The 22,381-nt window shown below is 42.6% G+C and overlaps 3 protein-coding genes across 6 annotated transcripts in view; all 3 read right to left on the bottom strand.

Moving 5' to 3' along the window:
* Positions 1-22,381, bottom strand: part of LOC102266009 (protocadherin alpha-C2) — a 209,522-nt gene that overhangs the window by 152,257 nt on the left and 34,884 nt on the right. The window contains exon 1 of one of the 4 annotated variants that reach the window (XM_070374483.1): positions 4,484-7,204. The exons of the other annotated variants lie outside the window; for them this stretch is intronic. Within the exon in view, the coding sequence (XP_070230584.1) occupies positions 4,484-6,871 (2,388 nt within the window). The 5' untranslated portion in view covers positions 6,872-7,204. Of the gene's footprint in view, positions 1-4,483; positions 7,205-22,381 lie in introns of those variants that run through there. 4 annotated transcript variants of the gene reach the window in all.
* LOC106700512 (protocadherin alpha-7-like) lies at positions 14,419-16,948 on the bottom strand. Its single transcript, XM_070372996.1, has one exon. The coding sequence runs from the start codon at positions 16,834-16,836 to the stop codon at positions 14,419-14,421; it is 2,418 nt and encodes an 805-aa protein (XP_070229097.1). The 5' UTR covers positions 16,837-16,948.
* LOC138988466 (protocadherin alpha-6-like) lies at positions 19,575-22,097 on the bottom strand. The gene has a single exon (XM_070372995.1). It carries the CDS (start codon positions 22,038-22,040, stop codon positions 19,575-19,577), a length of 2,466 nt encoding a protein of 821 aa, XP_070229096.1. The 5' UTR covers positions 22,041-22,097.

Raw genomic sequence — 22,381 nt, 5'->3', positions numbered from 1 at the left:
TTTGTCTGATCCAAAGGATAATTTCTTTGATTATGTTTTTATTTTTAAAAGAAATCAATAATTTTGAACTCTTACAGTTATTAGGAGCTGGAAAATAGAATATTTATGAATATGAAAATTTATAGGAATGAGGGTCAGTTAATTCACTGATGTATGTATGCTGCTAAATTCTGATTTTATGGTCCTATACTCCTTTAGAATGATTCTAGTGTCAAAGTCTATTCAAATACTGATTTTAAGAGTTACTTTTCTTACAAAACATAATAAAAATTTAAATGAGTTCATCTATCCATACATAATAGCAATGTTCAATGTGAGCTGTCAATACTATCTGGAGTCTAAAAATAAGTTTATCATTGATTAATCATCTCAACACAAGATAATGATATAAGGTAAATTCTATTGCTGTTAATGAGCATTTTTGAACCAATTAATAGCATAAATGTCCCAATATAAATCTCCAATAATGAATAAAAAGTAGTGTAGTTAAGTTACATCTTGTCAAATAATAAGAACTTACTTTCCCAAGCAACTCATTAGGGCTATTGCATCTAAAACTTCAGTTGGATAAGAGTTAACTGGAATGTTTGTTAAAATATAAATTTTACTGGTAATTTCAGAAATTTGAGATGATGTCTGGGAACCAGAACGTTCAGTTTTGAGGATAGGCTGACCGCAGACCCCAGTCTGCCTGGATACCCTCTATGTTTGTCTGCATTCTTGTATAAATCTATATAGTGCCCCTTTCAAAAGTGTCTAAATGTCATAACTTTAGTTAGCCCTATCTTGACACTACAATTCAGGGACTGGCATAGGGGAGCTTCATTGTTGGTCTCATGATTCTAGCTTAAAGTGAAGAAGGTTACCTATAGATAAACAGAGGGGTAGTTACTAGGCAGGCGAAACACTGAAATGTCTTCCAAGCTCTCACCTCTCTGTTTTGGACTTTCCCCCTGTTTTGGAACTTCCCAGTTCCCTGAATTATATTGTGCTCATGCTTCCTGTGGAGAAGGAAATGGCAACCCACTCCAGTGTTCTTGCCTGGAGAACCCCAGGGACCGGGGAGCCTGGTGGGCTGCCATCTATGGGGTCGCACGGAGTCGGACATCACTGAAGTGACTTAGCAGCAGCAGCAGCATGCTTCCTGATGACCCGAAAAATCAATTACTAAGATGTTTACTGATTTGAAATTTTTCACACAATGATAACCCATGTTCTGGGAGGGAATAAAGATTAGTATAAGGGACTAAATTACTAATTATATTGATACAATTAAAAATGATACAGAATGAAATGTATAATTATAGAAGATGTAGTAAGTACTTAATGAATAATATTAGGTCTAAGATACTAGAAGAGTGATGGGAATTTGGAGGGGGGAAGGAAATGACATTTCTAGTATCCCTCAATCCATATAACATAATCAAATACCTGGACCCACATACAGGTGGCCTATGGAAACTGAAAAAGTGCACAGACAGAAATAATTGAAAGTATAAGTCTGGATTTAAAGTGTGTTATGCCAATAGACATAGGTTTTAGGACGAGTTCTGAAAATACTCAAGTTTTGAAATAAATAGGATGGAAAAAAAGTAGATTGCTTTGTTCAGTTCAGTCGCTCAGTCGTGTCTGACTCTTTGTGACCCCATGAATCGCAGCACACCAGGCCTCCCTGTCCATCACCAACTCCCGGAGTTCACTCAGACTCATGTCCATCGAGTCAGTGATGCCATCCAGCCATCTCATCCTCTGTCGTCCTCTTCTCCTCCTGCCCCCAATCCCTCCCAGCATCAGAGTCTTTTCCAGTGAGTCAACTCTTCCCACCAGGTGGCCAAAGTACTGGAGTTTCAGCTTTAGCATCATTCCTTCCAAAGAAATCCCAGGGCTGATCTCCTTCAGAATGGACTGGTTGGATCTCCTTGCAGTCCAAGGGACTCTCAAGAGTCTTCTCCAACACCACACTTCAAAAGCATCAATTCTTTGGTGCTCAGCCTTCTTCACAGTCCAACTCTCACATCCATACATGACCACAGGAAAAACTATAGCCTTGACTAGACGGACCTTTGTTGGCAAAGAAATGTCTCTGCTTTTCAATATGCTATCTAGGTTGGACATAACTTTCCTTCCAAGGAGTAAGTGTCTTTTAATTTCATGGCTGCAGTCACCATCTGCAGTGATTTTGGAGCCCACAAAAATAAAGTCTGACACTGTTTCCACTGTTTCCCCATCTATTTCCCATGAAGTGATGGGACTGGATGCCATGATCTTCGTTTTCTGAACGTTGAGCTTTAAGCCAACTTTTTCACTCTCCTCTTTCACTTTCATCAAGAGGCTTTTTAGTTCCTCTTCACTTTCTGCCATAAGGGTGGTGTCATCTGCATATCTGAGGTTATTGATATTTCTCCCGGCAATCTTGATTCCAGCTTGTGCTTCTTCCAGCCCAGCGTTTCTCATGATGGACTCTGCATATAAGTTAAATAAGCAGGGTGACAATATACAGCCTTGACAGACTCCTTTTCCTATTTGGAACCAGTCTGTTGTTCCATGTCCAGTTCTAACTGTTGCTTCCTGACCTGCATACAGATTTCTCAAGAGGCAGGTCAGGTGGTCTGGTATTCCCATGTCTTTCAGAATTTTCCACAGTTTATTGTGATCCACACAGTCAAAGGCTTTGGCATAGTCAATAAAGCAGAAATAGATGTTTTCTGGAACTCTCTTGCTTTTTCCATGATCCAGCAGATGTTGGCAATTTGATCTCTGGTTCCTCTGCCTTTTCTAAAACCAGCTTGAACCTCAGGAAGTTCATGGTTCATGTATTGTTGAAGCCTGGCTTGGAGAATTTTGACCATTACTTTACTAGCATGTGAGATGAGTGCAATTGTGTGGTAGTTTGAGCATTCTTTGGCATTGCCTTTCTTTGGGATTGGAATGAAAACTGACCTTTTCCAGATTTCTTTGTAGCATATACCAAATGTGTTCTTTGGAAAAAAGAAAAGCACTGAAGTGTTTTATTTTAAGAGATTTTACTAGCACATTTATGGTTATATGGTGGCTCTACTCTCAACGCCATTCTGATTTTCCTCTGCTGAATTTTTAATTAAGAAATACCTTGTAAAACACCTGACACAATAAAGAATAAAATCCCTGAGTAGAAATACAAGATGCATTACACAACTACAATGCAAGAATAAAGGAAGTTTTTAAAATATAAATCAGAAAAGAAAATGAATGTTCAGACTAACCAGAGTATGGAGAACCACCAATTTGAAACTCACAAGCCACAATCCAAGAATTGTAACTTTAACATGTAATAAATTTAAAGGTGCACAACCTCATCTACAGACTTCTGTCTTTTGGACTATTGAAAGAAAAAAAAATCCTCTTCTAAACTGCTTAAGTTCCATACAGTTAATTTCAAGAGAATTCAAAGTGCAGAATGTAGAATATATTTTAATGCTTGAGCATTATTATATCACTAACAGAAAAAAATTTAAAAGCAGAAAGTCTTCTTGAGGAAAGAGAGTACCTTTCAGGAAGTATTTTCAATGATAAAACATGAATTTCAGGAAATTTTCTAAGTGGTAGAAAAGATTCTTAACCAACACTTTCTTGTGAACTACATTGTCAGACAATGTAAAAAAAATTTTTTTTAACAAGAGGGAATGAGTTATATTTGAAACACTTATATTCAAAATGAGATTCCTAAAGTAAAGCATCTCTTTTCTAGGCATAGAGGAAGGTGCTCATTGAAGTTACAGATACTAATTATTGCTGACCACCATGTCTCCAAAAAGGTAGACAACTACAAAGTTAACAAGGTCACGGTTACTCATATACCTGCTATAGTAAAGTAAAGTAAAAGTAAAGTTGCTCAGTCGTGTCCAACTCTTTGCGACCCCATGGACTGTAGCCTACCAGGCTCTTCTGTCCATGGGATTTTCCAGGCAAGAGTACTAAAGTGGGTTATCATTTCCTCCTCCAGGGGATCTTCCCGACCCAGGGATCAAACATTGCAGACAGACTTCACCGTCTGAGCTACCAGGGAAGCCCACTCACTATACCTGCTATTGGGTTGCTTAAAAACAAAAGAATTAAGACTACAGTACCATGCGTAGTTTAGAATGGTGTTTCCATTTACATAAAGTGTAACGACTAAATTTGTTTACACCTAATAGTTTTCAGGTAAGGCGGCAACAATGGATCAGGAATTCAATATGACTCCCAGAACAGGTTCTAAATAAAATGAATTCAGTCCCAATAAATATCTGTTTAGTGCATGGTTTATAATAATTCTCTATTAAAGTACAAACAAAAAAACTCAAAAAAATAAATAAAGGTATTCACTTTCTGCAAATAAATTTAAACATTCTGGCAGAACTAGGATAAATGGATGAAAACTATTCTAATATACCTTAGAAGATAATTAAGATATTTTTCAAGACAGAATACAAAAATGAACAAATAAAATATTAGAATAACCCACCTTACCAGAGGAGTCCAAAGAAGCCTGTGGATCATTGGCTACAGATCCAGGACAGGGAGGCAGGCTGGGGCTGAAGGCCATGAGGTCGGTCTTGGGCGGCCCCTCCCCAGAGCACACCCTCTGTCGCCTCTCCTGCGAGTAAGACCAGCTCCCCATCGCGCTGGAGCACACCAGCCTGGGCTTCAGGGGTCCACACACGCCTTCGCTGGGCGGCGCCGAGCATCGCAGCGCCGTGTACAGCAGCAGCGTGAGCACCAACAGGCTGGACACCGAGCAGATGGCGATGATCAGGTACACGTTCACATCCACTAACGCCGTCTCTGCGCCAGCTGCACCAGACAACGCCCGCGAAGAGGCCTTGGGCGCCTGGCCGCTGTCCTCCAGCGACAGCAGCACGGTGGCCGTGGCCGTCAGCGCCGGCTCGCCGTGGTCCTTCACCAGCACCAGCAGGCGCTGGCGCGGCGCGTCTGCCTCGTCTAGGGCGCGCGTCGTGCTGATCTCGCCGGTGTACAGCCCCACGCGGAACGGGCTGCGTGCGCCACCCGCCGCCAGCTGCAGCTCGTACGACAGCCACGCGTTGTAGCCCGAATCCGCGTCCACCGCGCGCACCTTCGCCACCACGTGGCCCGCGTCCATGGACCTCGACACCACCTGGCTCAGCGCGCTGGGTCCTCCGCCAGACCCGGGCGGGAGCAGCGCGGGCGCGTTGTCGTTCTCGTCCAGCACGAACACCTGCAGCGTCACGTTGCTGCCCAGGGGCGGCACGCCCGCGTCGCGCGCGCTCACCTGGAACTGCAGCAGCTCCAGCTCCTCATGGTCCAGCGGTTGCAGCGCGTACACCTTGCCGCTCTCCGCGTGCACCGACACGTAGCTCGACAGCGCGCGCTCGCCCACGCGTCGCTCCACCAGCGAGTAGGACACCAGAGCGTTCTCCTGCGCGTCCGCGTCCCGAGCCGACACGGTGAAGATGTGGCAGCCCGGTGGGTTGTTCTCCTTCACAAACACCGTGTACTCGGGCTGCGGGAACGCGGGCGCGTTGTCGTTCACGTCAGCCACCTCCACGGACACGCTGGCCGTGGCCGACAACGAAGGCGAGCCCCCATCCCTCGCAGTCACTACTACTTCATAGTTCGCTACGCTCTCACGATCCAAGGCACTGTCCAGGACCAGCGAATAGTAATTCTTGAAGGTGGACACTAGCTTGAAGGGGACATGAGGCGTCAGAAAACAGGTCACCTGTCCATTTTCACCTTCATCTCCGTCAATCACACTGATCAGGGCGATGATTGTCCCCAGCTGTGCATCCTCTCTGATGGGGAGCCAGAGAGTTTTGATAGTCAACTTAGGAGCATTGTCATTAACATCCAAAACTTCCACAAGAACTGTACAGTGACCAGTCAGGGGTGGGTAGCCTTTATCAGTCGCCTCTACTCGGATTTTGTAGGTTTTTCTTTCTTCAAAATCGATGTGTCCTGTAACTGTAATTTCCCCACTTACAGGGTCTATGTAGAACTTAAATTTTATATCAGGAGAAGCGTCACTAGAGAATGAATAAATAATATCCGCATTCAAGCCTTCGTCTAAATCTGAGGCGTTAAGTTTAATTACCAACGTTCCATTAGGGACATTTTCTGCTAATTTCACAGCATAGAGTGTTCTATCAAAAATTGGAGCGTTGTCATTGGCGTCCAGCACGTTGATGAGTAACTGAACGGTGCCAGTCAGCTCAGGTTTGCCTCTGTCAGTGGCCGTGAGCACTAAACGAAGTTCCGGAGATTCTTCCCTGTCTAAAGGTTTGCGTAATACAAGACTGAGAGGTTTTACCTGTTGGTCGGTGGTTGGTACCTCCAGAGAGAAATACTCACTAGAGCTCAGCCTGTAAGTCAACAGAGCGTTCTCCCCGATATCTGCGTCGGAGGCGCCCTCTAGTGGAAACCGAAAGTCAAGCGGCCTGGATTCCGCGATAAACAGATTCTTTTGTGTCCCCTGGAACACAGGAGGATTGTCGTTAATGTCCTTCACCTCCACCTCCACATGGAACACCTGCAGCGGCCGGTCCACGATCACCTCCAGGTGGATGCTGCACTCCGCGCTCCGCCCGCACAGCTCCTCTCGGTCGATCCGAGAATTCACAAACAAAATGCCATTCTGCAGATTTACCTCCAGAAGGTCCCCAAGACCTTTGGAATCCAACTGGAACAAGCGGGGCACCAGCTCTTGCAGCTCCAGCCTTAGGTCCTGGGCGATGTGGCCCACGAAGGTGCCGTGTTTGGCCTCCTCCATAACTGAATAACGAACCTGGCCACTCCCTGTCTCCCAGGCTGCGAGGGTGACAAACAACAGTAGTAGATTCCGGTTCCCTTGGTTGCCTTGACTTGCGCACAGCATTTCAAATAGTCGAGCTTATTTCTTCTTAGCGAAAAATTTCTCAATATTAAGGGAAATCTTCTGATTCCGTCAGTTCCATCCTGCTGTGTTCGTCATCGTTCTGCACTAGGAAACTATAAAAGACTCTAGCATATTTCCTAAGCCTCAAAGATGGCTGTCGCCTTGGATCAGAGAATTTCTCGGCGGAGAGTGACATCACGTGGCCCAAAAAGTAAGTACATACTCCATGGCTGAACATTTTACCTTATCCTGAGAAATTTTACTTCCTTCTCTGAATTTTTTCTTAATCATTAACGAAATAGAGAACAGTATTTGAGTCTTGTTGGAGGCATTCTAGCAAATTAAGTACCTCTAAAAGTTTAGTATAAACCAAAATTGTGAACTTTTGTCATCTGAGAAAACATTCCACACAATTTTAAAATAATCACAGAAATGAAGTAAAAATAAAAATGATCGAACAACCAGTAATTTTAAAGTGGAAGATTCTTTCATCTTGTAATTCAGGATCTTCCACATTTATAGATTTAGGGTTTTGGCTATAAGATTTTGGTGACTATTTCCAGGGTCTCTAGGAAACCCTACCATTGAGAAAGAAACTCTCACATGTCTGAAAAAATAATTTAGGAAATTGAGCAATTAACTGAGTATTTTCTTAAGTAATTTTATGAATTGAATGTATGTAAAATGAGAACAGAATTTGCTTTACTATATAGTGTACCAAGATACTATTTTATATTTTTATTAGAAATTATATAACTTGTTTCCATAAGTGTGTTGCATGCCTATATCTATATAGTTCAATTTTTCCAAGCCTTAATATTTATGAATATTTTTTTTAATCCCCAATATAGTTTATATTCTATCTTTTCATAATATATTTTAATTTCATTATTGTTCATCTTTAGTACTTAGGCCAGTTTCCAGTTTTGAAGCTATGCTTGGGATTCTTCCTTCTTAGTATCTACTTAACAAGGAAAGTTCACTTGTGAATTCTGCTCTCATTTCAAACAGCAAATAGATTACTCGCATCTAGATTTTAGTGCCTCTCAAGAGTAAAAGTGTAAGTCAACTATACTCCAATATAAATTTTTTTAAAGTTTAATTGGTAGAGGAAAAATTATCAGTTTATGGTGCCACTGATGCTTTTATATATCTTTCTTTTCTTTCATATTCCTATAGCAAGCTAAGAAACATTTTTACCTAATGCTGTTATCCTTGATTATTGCAGTAGCTTCCTAGATTTTCTTTCCATCCAAACTTTTGAAATACGATGTTGACTTCTTTGCTTAAAATCTTTTGCTAGCTCCCAACTAACTTCTGAAGAATCCAAATTTCTTAATCTACTACTCAAAGTGACTTAGTCTAGTACTCAAAATTAAGAGATATTTTCATATCACTTTTTTGCCTTTATTTTATGTGAACCATATGTTTTCATCAAAATGGATTATTCCAAGTTTCCAGTCAACTGAGGCCTGTGGGTGTCTTCAAGTTTGCTTAATTTTCTCCTTCACAGAAGTGTTCAGGGGAAATTTACTCGTTTGAAAACACCATGACCCTTCCAAGTGTTCCTTTAAAAATGCAAACAAGGAATGATTTTCTTTCAACTGCAGCCCCACTTTTATACCTGTTTTAATATCTTCTTTTAACTTGTATGACTCATGTGTTTTTTATCTCAAGCTTTACAAAGTCAGAGGCTGGGTGTTCATAATTCAGTGGTTTCTGGCATGTCATGGTCTTAGAATCCTCTAAAGATCTCTAAAGATCCTCTAAAGATCTATTAATGTTTAATGAAGATAAATAGCTATATTTTAAAAGTTATTCTATAACACTCTATATATAAGGCTTACTTCCTTAGTTAGTAGGAAGTAAGTACTACTAATTTTTAAATCATCAATAAGACATATTGTGTATTTCTTTTTAAGGAAAAGGAAACACTACTAATGGAAAAGAACAAAGATTTCAAACACATTCTCAGACTTCTGATTTGAAGCAATTTATAAGCATGGAAAAATACATCACTGTCCACACAAGATTGTCTAGACTTTCCCTAAGGAGGTTTTATCTAAATAACTTTCTAGATCCAAAAAGATTTTCTATACCCAGAGTGCTAATTGGACTTTCCAAAACCTGTAACAACTGACTTTTAGATGAATTTTTTATTCTACCCCAAAGAATTCAAAGCATTGAGACATTCTAGGTTAATCTGAAAATAACTTCACAAAAGACGATTTTTACATAAGAGTAATATGGAAGGTCATAATGACTTTCAAATATTTTAGTTTTTCCATTTCCAAATATGAACTCCTTGTACTTTTGAATAATAGTAATCAGATTTTCTTATGCACATAGTGCTTGCCATAGTTTTATAAGCAATTTTATAAGTATTTACTTATTTGATACAAAAATTCTATGCAATAGAACTCATTCATCATTCATAGGATGTGAAACCAAGGAATTGAAATAACAGATGCTTTAATAAATGTTATATGAAGAAAAATTCATAGAGATGAAATTTTGATACAAGATGCTTCAGGGTTCACAGTATTTAATAACTGAGCTCTGGTGCCTTTCAGTTAAGAAATATTTAATAGCTAAAAGCTCTGCATTAATAAAATAGTGAAAAATATTAAAATACAGATATAGATTTTGACTCCCTCTTTGTGACAGGCATACTTCCAAATTGAAATTCAAATACCAATTAGAGAGTTGGAGGAACACAGAACTAAAACGATTGAAATTATGAGATTAGTCAAGTAAATGGTAGGTGGTGGAAACAGTCTTTGTTTCTAATTAAGGGATTTTTAAAAAATAAACATTTAGGAGGAGAATTGAGTGATTAAAGTTATACCTGAGAATCAGATAAGCTTGGAATAGGAAATCTAAGAGTACCATCACTTTCACAAGGTTAAAACTCCATACTTGATTCAAGCAGTACAATAAAAATAAGCATATATAACAATACACAGCCATTTAAGTTGAAGACTAAAATTTAATTATTCCTTTTATGTCATGTACTTTTAATAACCAAATATAGGCAGTGATGGCATGGTAAGAAATATAAAATAAACTGCAAAATAACACTGATTTCAGATTACTTACAATTGATCAAAGGAAATAACATGAGATCACAAATTATTATATTGCTGACCATAACTGATAATAAGATGAAGAAATATGTTAATAACAAGTTATAAGAATTGAGAATACCAGAAACCCTTCATTCTGTTCCATTAAATTCCCCCATTTTCTCCAAAGGAAGATGCTCAAAATCTATGGCTGCCTGATTAACATCGAGGCAGGTCAAAGAGTTATAAGAAAAAATATTTTTAAAAGACAAGAAGAAGTAAAATAATGAAAAAATGAAATGGCAAACTAATAAACTTTCTTGGACTTTCAAAATTTTACTCTATAACACTAAAAATCTTTACTTGAATTAATGGGTCCTAACATCTGCATTGGAGAAGGCAATGGCACCCCACTCCAGTACTCTTGCCTGGAAAATCCCATGGATGGAGGAGCCTGGTAGGCTGCAGTCTATGGGGTCGCTAAGAGTCGGACATGACTGAGTGACTTCACTTTCACTTTTCACTTTCCTGCATTGGAGAAGGAAATGGCAACCCACTCCAATGTTCTTGCCTGGAGAATCCCAGGGACGGGGGAGCCTGGTGGGCTGCCGTCTATGGGGTCGCACAGAGTCGGACACGACTGAAGCGACTTTGCAGCAGCAGCAGCAACATCTGCATATTCTATGTAATGAAAATTTATAAATTTATCAGTTGGTCACCAAGAATGGCATTAATACATGCTTCTTCTATTCAAAATATTTTTCTAAGTCATATAGAAAATAAAAATCAATGCAAAATATTTTCCCACACTACTCCAACTCATCTACAAAGGGCTGATAGTATTTTATTCAATATTAATCATTAGAGTTAAGTAGATTTTTATCAGTCTAAAAGCAATTATTTACTATACTTACATCCTCAAAACATATTATGATTGACATGACAAAAATTATCTGATAGTAAAGTACATATCTTGAAATGGTAAAATGATCTATTTGATATTGTATTGAGAGGATATTGTATTGTGAGTTTTTTGTGTATTTTCTCCTTGGGGATTTTTTCTTTGTTTGGCTGAGTAGTTTGCAGAATCTTATTCCTCCTATTAGGGACTGACAAACTTGGGTCTCCAGTAGTGAAAGCACTGAGTTCTAAACATTGGACCTACAAGGAATAACCTGATAGTTCCTATTTTTATTATTCCTGTTTTGTATTACCTATTTTTATAACTTCTGGTCTATAATAAATATAGGATGGAAACATTTAAATTTTGAGAAGAAATTATTATTCTTTATAACTAAAGAGATACCAAGGGAACATTTCATGCAAAGATGGGCTTGATAAAGGACAGAAATGGTATGGACCTAACAGAAGTAGAAGATATCAAGAAGAGGTGGCAAGAATACACAGAAGAACTGTACAAAAAAGATCTTCATATCCCAGATAATCACGATGGTATGATCACCGACCTAGAGCCAGACATCCTGGAATCTGAAGTCAAGTGGGCCTTAGAAAGCATCACTATGAACAAAGCTAGTGGAGGTGATGGAATTCCAGTTGAGCTATTTCAAATCCTGAAAGATGATGCTGTGAAAGTGCTGCACTCAATATGCCAGCACATCTGGAAAACTCAGCAGTGGCCACAGGACTGGAACAGGTCAGTTTTCATTCCAATCCCAAAGAAAGGCAATGCCAAAGAAGAATGCTCAAACTACTGCACAATTGCACTCATCTCACACGCTAGTAAAGTAATGCTCAAAATTCTCCAAGTCAGGCTTCAGCAATACGTGAACCGTGAACTTCCTGATGTTCAAGATGGTTTTAGAAAAGGCAGAGGAACCAGAGATCAAATTGCCAACATCCACTGGATCATCCAAAAGGCAAGAGAGTTCCAGAAAAACATCTATTTCTGCTTTATTGACTACGCCAAAGCCTTTGACTGTGTGGATCACAATAAACTGTGGAAAATTCTGAAGGAGATGGGAATACCAGACCACCTGACCTGCCTCTTGAGAAATCTGTATGCAGGTCAGGAAGCAACAGGTAGAACTGGACATGGAACAACATACTGGTTCCAATAGGAAAAGGAGTACATCAAGGCTGTATATTGTCACCCTGCTTATTTAACTTATATGCAGAGTACATCATGAGAAACGCTGGACTGGAAGAAGTACAAGCTGGAATCAAGATTGCCGGGAGAAATATCAATAACCTCAGATATGCAGATGACACCACCCTTATGGCAGAAAGTGAAGAGGAACTAAAAAGGCTCTTGATGACAGTGAAAGAGGAGAGTGAAAAAGTTGGCTTAAAGCTCAACATTCAGAAAATGAAGATCATGGCATCCAGTCCCATCACTTCATGGGAAATAGATGGGGAAACAGTGGAAACAGTGTCAGACTTTATTTTGGGGGGCTCCAAAATCACTGCAGATGGTGAGTGCAGCCATGAAATTAAAAGACACTCCTTGGAAGGAAAGTTATGTCCAACCTAGATAGCATATTGAAAAGCAGAGACATTTCTTTGCCAACAAAGGTCCGTCTAGTCAAGGCTATGGTTTTTCCTGTGGTCATGTATGGATGTGAGAGTTGGACTGTGAAGAAGGCTGAGCACCAAAGAATTGATGCTTTTGAAGTGTGGTGTTGGAGAAGACTCTTGAGAGTCCCTTGGACTGCAAGGAGCTCCAACCAGTCCATTCTGAAGGAGATCAGCCCTGGGATTTCTTTGGAAGGAATGATGCTAAAGATGAAACTCCAGTACTTTGGCCACCTGGTGGGAAGAGTTGACTCATTGGAAAAGACTCTGATGCTGGGAGGGATTGGGAGGCAGGAGGAGAAGGGGACAACAGAGGATGAGATGGCTGGATGGCATCACTGACTCGATGGACATGAGTCTGAGTGAACTCCGGGAGTCAGTGATAGACAGGGAGGCCTGGTGTGCTGTGATTCATGGGGTCACAAAGAGTCAGACACAACTGAGCGACTGAACTAAACTGAACTGATAACTAAAGTCAGATATGCAGACGACATTACTCTAATGACAGAAAGCGAAGAGGAACTAAAGAGCCTCTTGATGAGGGTGAAAGTGGAGAGTGAAAAGGCCGGCTTAAAACTCAACATTCAAAAAACTAAGATCATGGCATCCTGTTCCATCACTTCATGGCAAATAGCCATGTGGAAATAGTGACAGATTTTATTTTCTTGGGCTCCAAATTCACTGTGGATGGTGACTGCAGCCATTAAACTAAAAGACGCTTGCTCCTTGGAAGGAAAGCTATTACAAAGCTAGACAGTGTATTAAAAAGCAAAGATGTCACTTTGCCAACAAAGGTCCAGATAATCAAAGCTATGGTTTTCTCAGTAGTCATGTATACATGTGAGAGTTGGACCATGAAGAAGGCTGAATGTGGAAGAATTGATGCTTTCAAATTGTGGTGCTAGAGAAAACTCTTGAGAATCCCTTAGACAGCAAGGAGATCAAACCAGTCAATCCTAAAGGAAATAAACCCTGAATATTCATTGGAAGGACTGATGTTGAAGCTCCAATATTTGGGCACCTGATGCAAAGAGCCAAAGAGCTGACTCATTAGAAAAGACCCTGATGCTGGGAAAGATTGAGGGCAAGAGGAGAAAGGGACAACAAAGTATGAGATGGCTGGATAGCATCACTGACTCAATGGACATGCGTTAGAGCAAACTCCCAGAGATAATGAAGGACAGGGAAGCCTGGTGTGCTGCAATTCATGAGGTTGCAGAGTTGCACATGACTTAGCAACTGAAAAACAACATAACTAAACTGCTTGATATACCAATAGAGAAACTCTATATAAATTCAGGCTTCCCTGGTGGCTCACACAGTAAAGAATAACCCCAAATATGGGAGACCTGGGTTGAAAATAGTACATATAGAGTTGTAGATATATCTGTACATCTATATACCAACAGTAAGAAAGAGAAGAAAATGAAATGTATGGACTCTGATCTTAAGTGAGTAAATTAAAACTAATCACCAAAAAATACTTCAATATTATCAGAACATACCATGTGAAGGTTAAAAAGTACACACAATATGTAATCATGAAAAATAAATGCTATGTGGAGGAATACATATACACTGGATGTTCTTAGTGTTCATAAAGTGAGGTATTACAAAGGATAAAATCATATCCAATAAGAAATTCATCCAAGGAAAATTTTAATTTGACCAGAAATCTAACTTGGGGAAATAGTTAATAATGTCTGATAGCACTGAGAAATTGCAACTAAATTTACTATATACATGTATATAAAATTATCATCTTTTACACCTTATGGGGAATGTTATACAACAACTATTTCTCAATAAATCTGGGGAAACTAACGATTAATTGTAGATATTTATAAACCACAATAATGTTTGAATATAGAACTGTGAAATTTGCAATACATTTTAAAAGAAAATATATGAAATAGTTTTAGAGTAAATATGAAATTTCATTGTAAATAATTATAATATAAATGTAAATAGACTTACTTCCGCCCAATGATCAACATTTAAGTCTTGCTGTTTGCCTATGGCTTCAGCACCTGGGAATGGAGGCAGGCTGGGGCTGAAGGCCATGAGGTCGGTCTTGGGCGGCCCCTCCCCAGAGCACACCCTCTGTCGCCTCTCCTGCGAGTAAGAGCAGCTCTCCACCGCGCTGGAGCACACCAGCCTGGGCTTCACGGGCCCGCACGCGCCCTCGCTGGGCGGCGCCGAGCACCGCAGCGCCGTGTACAGCAGCAGCGAAAGCACCAACAGGCTGGACACCGCGCAGATGGCGATGATCAGGTACACGTTCACATCCACTAACGCCGTCTCTGCGCCAGCTGCACCAGACAACGCCCGCGAAGAGGCCTTGGGAGCCTGGCCGCTGTCCTCCAGCGATAGCAGCACGGTGGCCGTGGCCGTCAGCGCCGGCTCGCCGTGGTCCTTCACCAGCACCAGCAGGCGCTGGCGCGACGCGTCCTCCTCGTCCAGAGCGCGCGTCGTGCTGATCTCGCCGGTGTACAGCCCCACGCGGAACGGGCTGCGTGCGCCACCCGCCGCCAGCTGCAGCTCGTACGACAGCCACGCGTTGTAGCCCGAGTCCGCGTCCACCGCGCGCACCTTCGCCACCACGTGGCCCGCGCCCACGGACCTCGACACCACCTGGCTCAGCGCGCTGGGTCCTCCGCCAGACCCGGGCGGCAGCAGCGCGGGCGCGTTGTCGTTCTCGTCCAGCACGAATACCTGCAGCGTCACGTTGCTGCCCAGGGGCGGCACGCCCGCATCGCGCGCGCTCACCTGGAATTGCAGCAGCTCCAGCTCCTCGTGGTCCAGCGGTTGCAGCGCGTACACCTTGCCGCTCTCCGCGTGCACCGACACGTAGCTCGACAGCGCGCGCTCGCCCACCCTCCGCTCCACCAGCGAGTAGGACACCAGGGCGTTCTCCTGAGCGTCCGCGTCTCGCGCTGACACGGTGAAGATGTGGCAGCCGGGCGGGTTGTTCTCCTTCACGAACACCGTGTACTCGGGCTGCGGGAAGGCGGGCGCGTTGTCGTTCACGTCAGCCACCTCCACGGACACGCTGGCCGTGGCCGACAACGAAGGTGAGCCCCCATCCCTCGCAGTCACTACTACTTCATAGTTCGCTACGCTCTCACGATCCAAGGCACTGTCCAGGACCAGCGAATAGTAATTCTTGAAGGTGGACACAAGCTTGAAGGGGACATGAGGCGTCAGAGAACAGGTCACCTGTCCATTTGCTCCAGAATCTCGGTCAGACACGTTAATCAAGGTGATGACTGTGCCTGGCTGAGCATTCTCTGAGATAGGAAGGGACAGGGAAGTGACTGTCAACACTGGAGGATTGTCATTAGCGTCCAAAACTTCCACAAGAACTGTACAGTGACCAGTCAGGGGTGGGTAGCCTTTATCAGTCGCCTCTACTCGGATTTTGTAGGTTTTTCTTTCTTCAAAATCGATGTGTCCTGTAACTGTAATTTCCCCACTTACAGGGTCTATGTAGAACTTAAATTTTATATCAGGAGACGCGTCACTAGAGAATGAATAAATAATATCCGCATTCAAGCCTTCGTCTAAATCTGAGGCGTTAAGTTTAATTACCAACGTTCCATTAGGGACATTTTCTGCTAATTTCACAGCATAGAGTGTTCTATCAAAAATTGGAGTGTTGTCATTGACGTCTAGCACTTTGATGAATAACTGAACGGTGCCAGTCAGCTCAGGTTTGCCTCTGTCAGTGGCCGTGAGCACTAAATGAAGTTCCGGAGATTCTTCCCTGTCTAAAGGTTTGCGTAATACAAGACTGAGAGGTTTTACCTGTTGGTCGGTGGTTGGTACCTCCAGAGAGAAATACTCACTAGAGCTCAGCCTGTAAGTCAACAGAGCGTTCTCCCCGATATCTGCGTCGGAGGCGCCCTCTAGTGGAAACCGAGAGTCAAGCGGCCTGGATTCCGCGATAAACAGATTCTTTTGTGTCCCCTGGAACACAGGAGGATTGTCATTAATGTCCTTCACCTCCACCTCCACATGGAACACCTGCAGCGGCCGGTCCACGATCACCTCCAGGTGGATACTGCACTCTGTGCTCCGCCCGCACAGCTCCTCCCGGTCGATTCGAGAATTCACAAACAAAATGCCATTCTGCAGATTTACCTCCAGAAGTTCCCCGAGGTCTTTAGACGCCACCCGGAACAGGCGCGGCACCAGCTCCTCCAGCTCCAGTCCCAGGTCCTGGGCAATTCGGCCCACGAAGGTGCCGTGTTTGGCTTCTTCCAAGACCGAGTAGCGGACCTGGCCACTTGCTGTCTTCCAGATCGAGAAAATTATAAAAAATAGCAATAGCTGCCGGTTCCCCAAGTCGCCTAGATTTGAGTACATCTCAAATTATTGGGATTTTCTTCCAATCAGTGTATCTTGTTCCAAAATTTAGAGGAGTCTTCTTATCCCCTCTTTATTTTCATGATGTGTTCGCCATTGTTCAACCTCCGAATATTAAAACAGATTGGAGACTCTTTCCAATGTGACTTAATTCTGTCTTGAATTGAGAGAATTTCACAGTAAAGAGCGACATCATGTGGCCCAAATAGTAAGTACGAATTTAAAAATCAGCTTTGTATTATTAGGACACGAGGTTTTATTTCAACCTCTGAATTTTTCTTTATTTTTCTTAAAGTGTAGGACCATATTTCTCATGCTTGCTTAAGGCATTATTAGAAGATTTATGTGCCTAATATTTAATATGACCATAATTGTGGCTTCCTCATGCCTTGAAAATATGTTCTTTACAAAACGTTTAAAATTAGGATAAAAATATTAATGACAAATTGAATTATGTTAGCAATACTAAATTTTAAAATCCTTAGTTCACAGTTCAGAAAATTCAATTTTTCTGAAATAAAATTCAATTTATTTTAAGAAAATTCCTGGTCTCTCTAGGGACCCAGGATCTCAAGAATCTAATGGGAGAAAAACTTAGAAAGGTTGTTTGTTTGCAGAATCAAGGAATATAAGGAAATAATCCACATTCTTTTCTTAAGAAAGCAGACTTTAATCAAGCTTGTGGTGTTTTATCCTTTTTATTTCTACTTAACAGAGTGAGGTGTTTTTTTTTTTTTTAATATTTCACCCCTATGTTCCCAATGCAAGTAAAATAATTAACATCTGTATTCTAATGCTTTCCAAGTTTTACCTGTGCCTAAATGGGTTTTAAATATTGTTACTGTCCTGAATTATTGCAATAGCTTCTTATTGTTTCATCTTGTCACAACTCCTTTATCCTTCTCTTAATCCTGGCAGTCATCTTAGTGAAAAGCACCTTTTATTCCTATTGATTCACATTTTTTATAGCTTTCAAATAATGAGAGGTGAGTCAAAATTTCTTAGCGAAGTACCCAAATTACCCAAGAAATTTTTCTCACATTACTTTTCCTGCTTTATCGCGTACTCTTTCCTATGGGAACCATATGTTTTAACCAAAACAGACTATTCTCTATGTCCAGGCACATTTGGGATTTTGTATGTACTCATTTCTTTAAGTTCCTCTGTTCCCAAGAATACCTATTATACTCAGTATTCTCTCAAAGGAAACTTTTCCATTTACAAACCGCTAAAAATATCATACCTCTTGAAGGGCTTCTTCAAAAAGAAAAATAGGCAGTTATTTCTGTTCAGTCCACTCAGAGTGGTTTACATTTCTTGTACCTGTTATAATATTCAACCTTCTAAGATGATCATATTTATGTATGACAGATATCTTTATTTTTCTACCAACTTCTTGAAGCCAGGGGCTGGGTCTTGTTAACTCAATGATTCTTGGCACAGCATCATTTTCAAAACTTACAAAAATTAACACTACTATCCATTTCTTGCATGTAGAGAAATGGTGAATACTTTAAATCATAATACAGAATGAATAATGAAAGCATTAAATTAGAAGAAATAAACTCTCCATGAAAAGGAGCCCACCAAATAAGTCAAACATAAATACGGGGTTTTCAGTGTCTGAGAACTCAATGCACATTTTACATGAATTTACTTGGTCAAAGTCCACATTCTATTGAATTATTGTCAAATATTTGGATCCCTGATAAGCTGAGCAATAACATGGGTATCACATGGTAGTTGAGAGTGTGAAATTTCCCCATTCACTTTTTCATCCCAATCAGAAGTATTCTGGGCCTCACTGGAGGCTCAGAGGTAAAGAATCTGCCTGCTAATGCAGGAGACATGGGTTCAATCCCTGATCCAGGAAGATCCCACATGCCCAGAGCAATTAAGCCCATGAACCACAACTATTGAGCCTGGGCACTAGAGTCCAGGAGCTGCAAATACTGAGCCCACCAGCTCTAGAACCTGTGATCTGCAACAAGAGAAGCCTTTACAATGAGAAGCCCATGCTCCACAGCTAGAGAGTCGCCCTTGCTCCCCAAAACTAGAGAAAAACCCACACAGTAATGAAGATCCAGCAAGGCGATAAATAAATAAAATTTTAAAAAGAAGAATATTAGTTATCAGGATAACTATTATTATGTACTTTGTCTCTAAATAGTTTAAAAGGCCAACAGTAAATGAGCACTACAGACTCTTGGACTCTTGGAATCACCAGGCCCAAAAAGGAATATAGATTTAAGATATGATGAAGATAGTCATTAAACAAAGTGGATAATCAAAAGTGTTGGCTAAGCAGAAGCATCAAAGAAGAGAGAGAGAGAGAAGGAAAGGAAGGAAGAAGGAAGCTGAAGGATAAAACTATAATAAAGTGATGTTGAAATAATATATCAATTAAAATGAGTGTGAAATAACTCTCCTGAAGTTCAAATGCAAAGTAATCAAAGTCTACAATATTAATAAGGAAAAATACTACCAATGCACTTTTTAATGTATCACAAATGGTTATCTAAGGAAATTTTGAGTTTTGAGACAAAAATCTTGACATGTAGAATGATGTTTTAATAATGTCTGATTCCACTCTACTCAAGTTTAAAAAACCAAAGAGATTATAATAATTAACGAAGAAGAAAAGATGTATATAATGCAAAATTACTCAATTTGTTGAAATAGGAAAATTTAAACATAAACCCAAGGAAAATAATGAAAACATTTTTAAAAATCAACTGTTAATTATGAAAACTCAGACTTACTTTGGAAAGACTGTCATCCTTTAAATCCTGATGCTCGCCCATATCCGCCACTACTGGACAGGCTGGTAGGCTGGGACTGAAGGCCATGAGGTCGGTCTTGGGCGGCCCCTCCTCAGAGCACACCCTCTGCCGCCTCTCCTGAGAGTAAGACCAGCTCGCCACCGCGCTGGAGCACACCAGCCTGGGCTTCACGGGCCCGCACGCGCCCTCGCTGGGCGGCGCCGAGCACCGCAGCGCCGTGTACAGCAGAAGTGTAAGAACCAACAGGCTGGACACGGCGCAGATGGCGATGATCAGGTACACGTTAACATCCACTAACACCGTTTCTGTGCCAGCTGCACCAGACAACCCCCGCGAAGAGGCCTTGGGAGCCTGGCCGCTGTCTTCCAGCGACAGCAGCACGGTGGCCGTGGCCGTCAGCGCCGGCTCGCCGTGGTCCTTCACCAGCACCAGCAGACGCTGGCGCGGCGCGTCCGCCTCGTCCAGGGCGCGCGTTGTGCTGATCTCGCCGGTGTACAGCCCCACGCGGAACGGGCTGCGTGCGCCACCCGCCGCCAGCTGCAGCTCGTACGACAGCCACGCGTTGTAGCCCGAGTCCGCGTCCACCGCGCGCACCTTCGCCACCACGTGGCCCGCGCTCACGGACCTCGACACCACCTGGCTCAGCGCGCTGGGTCCTCCGCCAGACCCGGGCGGCAGCAGCGCGGGCGCGTTGTCGTTCTCGTCCAGCACGAATACCTGCAGCGTCACGTTGCTGCCCAGGGGCGGCACGCCCGCATCGCGCGCGCTCACCTGGAATTGCAGCAGCTCCAGCTCCTCGTGGTCCAGCGGTTGCAGCGCGTACACCTTGCCGCTCTCCGCGTGCACCGACACGTAGCTTGACAGCGCGCGCTCGCCCACCCTCCGCTCCACCAGCGAGTAGGACACCAGGGCGTTCTCCTGAGCGTCCGCGTCTCGCGCTGACACGGTGAAGATGTGGCAGCCGGGCGGGTTGTTCTCCTTCACGAACACCGTGTACTCAGGCTGCGCGAATGCGGGCGCATTGTCGTTCACGTCGGCCACCTCCACGGACATGCTGGCCGTGGCCGACAGAGAAGGCGAGCCCCCGTCCCTTGCGGTCACAACCACTTCATAGTTAGCCACGTTTTCTCGGTCCAAGGTGCTATCCAGCACTAGTGAATAGTAATTCTTGAAGGTGGACACCAGTTTGAAGGGAACATAGGGCGTCAGAGAGCAGGTCACCTGCCCATTGGGACCTGAGTCCAGATCGGACACGCTAATTAGGGCTATGACAGTACCGAATTGAGCATCCTCTCGGACGGGCAAGGATAAGGAAGTCAACGCAATCTGAGGGACGTTATCATTTTTATCCAAGACTTTCACTAAAACGGTGCAATGACCAGCCATGGGAGGGTGGCCTTTGTCCGTCGCTTCAATACGGATTTTGTATAAATTCATATTTTCAAAATCTAAGTTCCCTCGAATAACTATTTCTCCAGTATTCGCATCTATTCTAAACTGGTTACTAATAGTGGCTGGAACAAGATTATTAAAAGAATATGATATTTCCCCATTCGCTCCTTCATCCCTATCAGAAGCATTCACTCGGATAACTATTGTTCCGTTATCTGAGTTTTCAAAGATTTTTACTTCGTATTCAGATTGTCCAAAACTGGGAGCATTGTCATTCACATCCAGTACGGTAATCAGCAGCTGAACAGTGCCAGTGAGCTCAGGTTTGCCTTGGTCAGTGGCCATGAGGAGTAAGTTATGTTCGGGCACTTCCTCTCTGTCCAAGGATTTCCTTAACACGAGCCCAATTTGTGTACTGTCATCACTGTTTGTTTTCACATCCAGTGCGAAATTTTCGTTTGAAGTGAGTCTGTAGGTTAAAATAGAATTTGACCCCACATCTGCATCCGATGCGCCCTCTAGTGGAAACAAAGAATCTGGCAGCCTAGATTCGTAAATCAACACTCTTTGTTCCTTTACCGGGAACACAGGCGGGTTGTCGTTAATGTCCTTCACCTCCACCTCCACATGGAACACCTGCAGCGGCCGGTCCACGATCACCTCCAGGTGGATGCTGCACTCCGCGCTCCGTCCGCACAGCTCCTCCCGGTCGATCCGAGAATTCACAAACAAAATGCCATTCTGCAGATTTACCTCCAGAAGGTCCCCGCGGCCTTTGGATGCTACCCGAAACAGGCGGGGAACCAGTTCCGCCAGCTCCAGTCCCAGGTCCTGGGCAATGCGACCCACGAAGGTGCCGTGTTTGGCCTCCTCCGGGACCGAGTAGTGGACCTGGCCGCTCCCTGCTTCCCAGGCTGCAAGAAGCAGAAGCGAGAGCATCAAACACCGGGATCTCAGTCGACCTTCAGATGTAATAACCATTTCAAATACTTCCTGGTTTATATCCATCAGGAAATCTTGTCTAGGCATTAAGATGAAATATTGTATGATCCCGAGTCTGTTAATTCAATTCTTCTGCGACTGCCATCATTCAGCACTCTTGGAAGGATGCAATAATGGGAGGAATGGACTTGAATAACAGCTTGTGTATTCATGGTAGACAGCGACATCATGCGGCTCCAAAGGGTAAGAAATGAATTCATGCTATATATATTATACATATATATGTCTTTTGCCTTACTTTTATAGTAAATCTCCTCATGTTTGTAAATATCTCATTTATCTTATTAGTTTAGAGTAAGGGTTCAGAATATTCAGAGTGAAACAACTTTCCTTCTAGTAATGTTAAAACTGTATCAACCAGTTTAGAA

This window comes from Bos mutus, chromosome 7, assembly GCF_027580195.1.
Source record: "Bos mutus isolate GX-2022 chromosome 7, NWIPB_WYAK_1.1, whole genome shotgun sequence".
Classification (NCBI taxonomy): Eukaryota; Metazoa; Chordata; class Mammalia; order Artiodactyla; family Bovidae; genus Bos; species Bos mutus.
The sequence above is the reverse complement of the archived record's forward strand: the minus strand, read 5'-3'. Positions and strand labels throughout refer to the sequence as shown.

Bases quoted from the DNA above. Each gene is read 5' to 3' on its own strand.
- LOC106700512 (XM_070372996.1), bottom strand. From the start codon at position 16,836: ATGTACTCAAATCTAGGCGACTTGGGGAACCGGCAGCTATTGCTATTT.
- LOC138988466 (XM_070372995.1), bottom strand. From the start codon at position 22,040: ATGCCTAGACAAGATTTCCTGATGGATATAAACCAGGAAGTATTTGAA.